We start from the raw sequence: 7,003 nt of genomic DNA, 5'->3' as shown, positions 1-7,003 counted from the left end.
ATCTGCTAGACAAATACCTGACCAGCAGCATAACCCAAAGCGCTTGGTCAGGCCGTGAGTGCATGCTTATATAATTATTTGTGTGACTTATTCGACTGGATTTCTACTACAGAATTTTGCCGGAGGACAACACTCTCGTTGCCAAGGGTTCTTTTTCAGTGCGCCAGGTGCGTGCGGCACACGCGCGGGAACTCGGTTTTATCGTCTTATCCGATTAACTAGACGTTCAGTTTGGTTTTCCAGTCAAACTTGGGAGGAAGGGCGAAAGCGGGATTCGAACCCAGATCCTCACGGACTCTATTGGCAGGCGGGCGTCTTAACTATTCTACCACCTTCCTCCTCGTTTATTCAATGAGGGAAGTGGAACAAGCAAGACGGACATACTTTTTTCATCCGGCGATCAGGGCAAACAAATAAAACACGCAAAAAAAAAACAACAACAAAAAACAACAACACAAAAATGCATCAATAATAATAATAATAATAATAATCATGATGATTATGATGATGATAATAATTATAATGATAATAATTATTATAATGGTATATGGACAAATATATGAATAAATAGATAAATTGGTAAATGAATGAATAAACAAGATAAATAAAATAGATGAGAGACAGACAGACAGACAGAGAGAGAGACACAGAGAGAGAGAGAGAGAGAGTATCAGTGTTACGTGTTATTATGCAGGATGAAGAAAGGCACGTCTTTCCACTGGGACCTGATGGTGGTGGCCCTCATTAACCTGGTGCCCTCCATCTTCACCCTGCCCATGGTGCACGCCTCCCTGCCCCAGTCCCCGCTGCACGTGCGCGCGCTCGCCGACGTGGAAGAGCGCGTGATGGACGGTCACGTGAGGGAGATGTGAGTTTCTGGTTGGTTGTTGTTTTTTTTGGTTTTTGTTTTTTTGTTGTTTTTTTTTTGTTTGTTTGTTTGTGTGTGTGTGTGTGAGAGAGAGAGAGAGAGAGAGAGCGAGCGAGAAACAGAGACAGGTAGAACAAAGTATTATTGTAATACATAAGCATGTACGTGCCTTTTTTTACGCCCATCTTTAGTCTTAGAGAGAGAGAGAGAGAGAATGTGTTTGCGCGGATGTGTGTGTTAGAGAGAGAGGACAACACAAGACACGATTCTTTTTTTTTTTTAACCAGATTTTTTTTTCTCACATCCATCCTTCATCCCTCGCCCTTGAGAGAGAGAGAGAGAGAGAGAGAGCACCCTACAGGACAGCATAATACTTCACATCATTACTCGGCAAACCCAGCAAAATCCAAGACGCCTAACCTTGTCCAGTTCACAGCAACCCAGCCAAGCCGGATTCACACCACCCCAACTCGACTCGTCCCAAACTAACCCAACCCAACTGAGCTCAAAAGGACTTAACCCAAACCCAAACCCACAATCCACCTCTTCTTCTTCTTCTTCTTCTTCAGCGTTCACTCGTATGCACACGAGTGGGCTTTTACGTGCATGACCGTTTTTACCCCGCCATGTAGGCAGCCATACTCCGTTTTCGGGGGGGTGTACGCTGGGTATGTTCTTGTTTCCATAACCCACCGAACGCTGACATGGATTACAGGATCTTTAACGTGCGTATTTGATCTTCTGCTTGCATATACACACGAAGGGGGTTCAGGCACTAGCAGGTCTGCACATATGTTGACCTGGGAGATCGTAAAAATCTCCACCCTTTACCCACCAGGCGCCGTCACCGTGATTCGAACCCGGGACCCTCAGATTGACAGTCCAACGCTTTAACCACTCGGCTATTGCGCCCGTCTCCACAATCCACCGAACCCAATCCAATCTGTCCATCCATCCCCATTCCAATAAAACAGTCCAACCCAACCCAGCGCAAACGACGTAAACTCCATTATATTATCATCAGTTTGTATTTTGGATGTACAGGTCTCCATCTCTGTCTCTGTCTGCCTGCCTGTCTGTCTGCCTGTCTATCTCTCTCCCTCTCCACCCCCCTTCTCTCTCCCTCTCTCTCTTTCTCTCTCTCTCTTTTCGTATTTCTCTCTCTCCTTCTCCCCCTCTCTCTCCCTCTCTATCTCGGTCCCCCCCTCTCCCCTCTCTCTCCCTCTTTCCACCCCTCTCTGTCCCTCCCTCTTTCCCATCCTCTCTTTCCTCCCTCTCCCTCTCTCCACCCCTGTCCCTCCCTCTCCCCCCCTATCTCTTTCTCATCCTCTCTCTCCCTCTCCCTCTCTCCACCCCTGTCCCTCCCTCTCCCCCCCTATCTCTTTCTCATCCTCTCTCTCCCTCTCCCTCTCTCCACCCCTCTCTCTCCCTTCCTCTCCCTCCCAATCTCTTTCTCATCCTCTCTCTCCCTCTCTCCCCCTCTCCCTGCTCCCTCTCTCCCCTGTCCTTCCCCCCACTCTCTCTCTCTCCCTTTCACTCCATCACAGTGTTCTCTGTGTGCCACAGCGTAGTGAGGGTGCGGGAGACCCGCGTGGCGGCCCTCCTGTCCCACCTGCTGATCGGCGCCAGCCTGGCCATCACCTCCCTGCTGTCCCTCATCCCCAGCGCCGTGCTGTACGGGCTCTTCCTGTACGTGGCCATCACGCCCCTCTACAACAACCAGATGGCCCAGAGACTCACGCTGCTCTTTACTGAAGAGGTGAGGGGTGTGAGTGTGGGGGGTGCTGGCATTGTGCTGTGTGGTGTTGTGTTGTGTTGACAGTGTTGTGTTGTTTCTCTATGTGGCCGTCATGATTCTCTACAACAATCACGTAACCCAGAAAGTTCCTGCTGCTCTTTACTGAGGAGGTGAGGGGGCTGGGGTTGGGTTGTGTTGTGTTGGGTTGTGTTGTGTTGTGTTGTTCCTCTACGTGGCCATCACGCCCCTCTACAACAACCAGATGGCCCAGAGACTCACACTGCTCTTTACTGAAGAGGTGAGTGGGTGAGGGGGGTTGGGGGGGGTGTGGGGGGGGGGGGGTGCTGGCATTGTGTTGTGTGGTGTTGTGTTGTGTTGTTCATCTACGTGGGGTTGTGTGGTGTGGTGTTGTGTTTTGTTTTGTTTTCTTCGTGGCCATCACGCCCCTCTACAACAACCAGATGGCCCAGAGACTCACGCTGCTCTTTACTGAAGAGGTGGGGGGGAGGGGGGAGCTGGGGTTGTGTTGTGTTGTGTGGTATTGTGTTGTGTTCACAGTGTTGTGTTGTTCCTGCACGTGGCCATCACGCCCTTCTGCAGCAACCAGATGGCCCAGAGACTCACGCTGCTCTTTACTGAAGAGGTGGGGGTAGGGGGCGGACGGGGGAGGGGGGGGGGGAGCTGGGGTTGTGTTGTGTGGTATTGTGTTGTGTTCACAGTGTTGTGTTGTGTTGTGTTGTTCCTGTACGTGGCCATCACGCCCCTCTGCAACAACCAGATGGCCCAGAGACTCACGCTGCTCTTTACTGAAGAGGTGAGTGGGGGTGGGGTGGGGGTAGGGGAGGGGCCTGGGGTTGTGATGTGTGGTGTGGTATTGCGTTGTGTTCACAGTGTTATGTTGTTTCTCTGTGTGGCCGTCATGATCCTCTACAACAATCACGTGACCCAGAGAGTCCTGCTGCTCTTTACTGAGGAGGTGAGGGGGGTGGCGTTGGGTTGGGTTGGGTTGGGTTGGGTTGGGTTGGGTTGTATTGTGTTGTTCCTCTACGTGGCCATCACGCCCCTCTACAACAACCAGATGGCCCAGAGACTCACGCTGCTCTTTACTGAAGAGGTGGGGTGTGGGGGGGGGGGGGAGCTGGGGTTGTGTTGTGTTGTGTGGTATTGTGTTGTGTTCACAGTGTTGTGTTGTGTTGTTCCTGTACGTGGCCATCACGCCCCTCTGCAACAACCAGATGGCCCAGAGACTCACGCCTCTCTTTACTGAAGAGGTGAGGGGTGGGGTTAGGGTGGGGGTGGGGGGTTGGGATTGTGTTGTGCTGTGTTGTGTGGTGTGGTGTGGATTACTGTTGTGCATCGTGGTGTTGTATTGTGTGGCGTTGTGTTGTGTTGTGTTGTGTGTTGCTGTTCCTCTACGTGGCCATCACGCCCCTCTACAAAAACCAGATGGCCCAGAGAGTCCTGCTGCTCTTTTACTGAAGAAGTGAGGGGGCTGGAATTGTGTTGTGTGGTGTGGTGTGATGTGGTGTGGTGTTGTATTTTTTGTGTTGTGTGGTATTGTGTTGTGATGTGTGGTGTTGTGTTGTGTTGTGTGGTATTGTGTTGTGATGTGTTGTGTTGTGTTGTGTTGTGTGGTATTGTGTTGTGATGTGTTGTGTTGTGTTGTGTGGTATTGTGTTGTGATGTGTGGTGTTGTGTTGTGTTGTGTGGTATTGTGTTGTGTTGTGTGGTATTGTGTTGTGATGTGTTGTGTTGTGTTGTGTGGTATTGTGTTGTGATGTGTGGTGTGGTGTTGTGTTGTGTTGTGTGGTATTGTGTTGTGATGTGTGGTGTTGTGTTGTGTTGCGTTGTTCCTCTACGTGGCCATCACGCCCCTCAACAACAACCAGATGGCCCAAATGGTTCTGCTGTTCTTTACTGAAGAGGTGATGAGCTGTTTTGTATTGTAAAACGAATTTGGGTTTGTTTTGTTTGTATTGTATGGGTGCGTGCGTATGTAACTCTCTTCGCGCGCATGCGTGCGAACGTGTGCATACCTGCGTGTGCGCGTGTTCGTGTGTGTGTGTGGGGGGGGGGGGGGGGCACGGGGGGGAGGGTGTAATTAAGAATAAGACTTTAATTATCACGAGAAGCAAGAAAATGATCAGCAGACACATTTTGGTGGTTCATGGATCAAATCCTTTCAGTTACTTTCCATAAAACTCTTATGCGTATGCCTGAGTCTGTACCTCTTTGTGCGCGCGTGTGAGAGTGCGCGCGTTTGTATGTACCTGTGCGTATGCGCGTGCGCGTGAGCGTGACCGTGTGTGCGTGAATGCGTTTGTTTGTATGTATGTATGCGTGTGCGTGCATGTGTGTGCATGTACGTGCATGTGTGCGTGTTTTTGCATGTGTGTGTGTGCGTGTGTGCGTGCGTGTGTGTATGTGTGTGTGTGTACATGCGTACTTGCATGTGTGCGTGTGTGTTTAGGTGTGTGCACGTAGGTATACGTATGTGTGTATATGGATGCAGGCAGCCTATCCCCCGACCTACTACATCCGGCGGGTGCCCACGAAGAAGGTCCACCTGTTCACCTTCCTGCAGCTCCTGCAGCTGCTGCTGTTGTGCGGGGTGGGCTTCTCCGGAGTCAGCTTCCTGGAGATGCTCTTTCCGGTCCTCATCTTCCTCCTCATTCCTTTCAGGTGGGGGCTGGGCTGTGTGTCAGTCTGTCTGTCTGTGTCTGTGCTTTGAGAGATAGTTTTCAAAATCTCTGGAGACATGCTGTAGAGGCGAGTAGTAAATGTTTGTTTTATCGAAATTTCAAAAGTGGATTTGGTAGAGAAAAATATATAAGTCAAATGCCTGATAATTACGTTATCAGCTTCTTCAGATTTCGAAGTAGTAATCATAAGCTGGAAATAGAAACAGGGAGACACATAGGCATACCACAAAAGTTACGGCTTTGTAAGGTTTGTAACATGTCTGTGATTGGTGATGAGTTTCATTTTATCATGGAATCTCTCTTTCTCTTTTCTCAGTTACGAAAAAGATATGTTCCTAAAAAATATTTGTCTCTAAAATGGGTTTTTAATTTTTGTAATATGCTCAAAGGAGGCAAAAAAGTCATTTTAGCTGTAAGATGATTAGATTTGCAAATGTTGCCTAGCTACACTTTCGGAGTTAAAAGACATTTGTGTTTTCTCAACTTTTATGTGACATTGTTGTGTATTTGGAAATGTTTGTTCTGGGCTTGAAACCATTATTTTGCAGTAATCCTCCACACTCCAGTAGGAGTGAAATGATAATTAAAACTTGAAACTTCAAAATTGTCTGTTTGTGCCACTGTCTTTGTTTCTCTCTCTGTCTCTCCCTTTCTATGTTGGATTATCTCTCTTTCTCTTTTTTTTCTGTCTCTCGCTCTTTCTGTCTCCCCCCTCTCTCTCTCTCTCTCTGTCTCTGCCTCTCTGTCTCCATCTCCCTCTCCCTGTCTCTCTCCCTTTTTGTCTGTCTGTCCGTCTCTCCTCTCCCCTCTCCCTGTGTGTGTGTGTGTGTGTGTGTGTGTGTGTGTGTGTGTGTGTACCTGTTGTTGTGTTGGTGGCGATTGTACATTCAAGTTATTTACCCCCCCTCCCCCCGATTCCACGCACACACACATGCTTACCACCCACACACAAACGCACACACACACACGCACACTCACACTCACACACACACACACACACACACACACACACACACACACACACATGCGCACGGGCAGGTGATGATGCACTGTCATTTCTGTTCCAGACAATACTGTTTGCCGTTGTTCATGGATGACAAATACATCAAAGCGTTGGACTACTCCAACTGAAGACTGCTGCTTCTTGTGCAAACTGTACATGGACTCACTTGTCTTTCAATACTGATGTCATACTGCTACGATTATTACTACTACTACTGCTAGTAATGATGATTGTGATGATGATGACGATGACGATGTTGATGATAGCAGTGATAAGGTATTTATAACAGTAACAATGGGTATTCTTAATCCGCACTCCCTCCTTATCCCAGAGCGCTATCAACATCAACACAGGAAAAAATATGTAATAAAAGATTAACACAGGGCATTACAATCAACACTCCCAAACAAGACAAACATGGGATGTGTTAATTTCAAAGCACGTGAGCGCGCGCGCGCGCACACACACACACACACACACACACACACACACACACACACATAAAAGCCCACGCTCCAGCTTAAGGGTGAACTTTGTGCAGGCGCATGGGGGGCGAGGGGGGGCGTAGGTAGGTGTGAGAGGAGAGAGAGAGAGAGGCACTAATGATGTGGGTCTGTCCTTTTAGAACATAGTATTCATCAACTGTGAAGTGATTTCATCCCCTACCCTCTCCCTCTTCCGCTTCTTCTCTT

At 48.7% G+C, this 7,003-nt stretch overlaps 1 protein-coding gene across 1 annotated transcript in view; it reads left to right on the top strand.

Moving 5' to 3' along the window:
* LOC143283796 (solute carrier family 4 member 11-like) overlaps positions 1–6,765 on the top strand; it is a 46,103-nt gene extending 39,338 nt beyond the window's left edge. The window contains exons 13-16 of the mRNA XM_076590167.1: positions 695–868; positions 2,435–2,627; positions 5,119–5,288; positions 6,376–6,765. Coding sequence (XP_076446282.1) covers positions 695–868; positions 2,435–2,627; positions 5,119–5,288; positions 6,376–6,439 — 601 coding nt within the window. The 3' untranslated portion in view covers positions 6,440–6,765. The remainder of the gene's footprint in view (positions 1–694; positions 869–2,434; positions 2,628–5,118; positions 5,289–6,375) is intronic.
* Positions 6,766–7,003: the final 238 nt, after the last annotated feature.

This window comes from Babylonia areolata, chromosome 7 (genome assembly GCF_041734735.1).
Source record: "Babylonia areolata isolate BAREFJ2019XMU chromosome 7, ASM4173473v1, whole genome shotgun sequence".
NCBI classification, from domain to species: Eukaryota; Metazoa; Mollusca; class Gastropoda; order Neogastropoda; family Buccinidae; genus Babylonia; species Babylonia areolata.
This window is presented reverse-complemented; position numbering and strand designations above follow the sequence as displayed.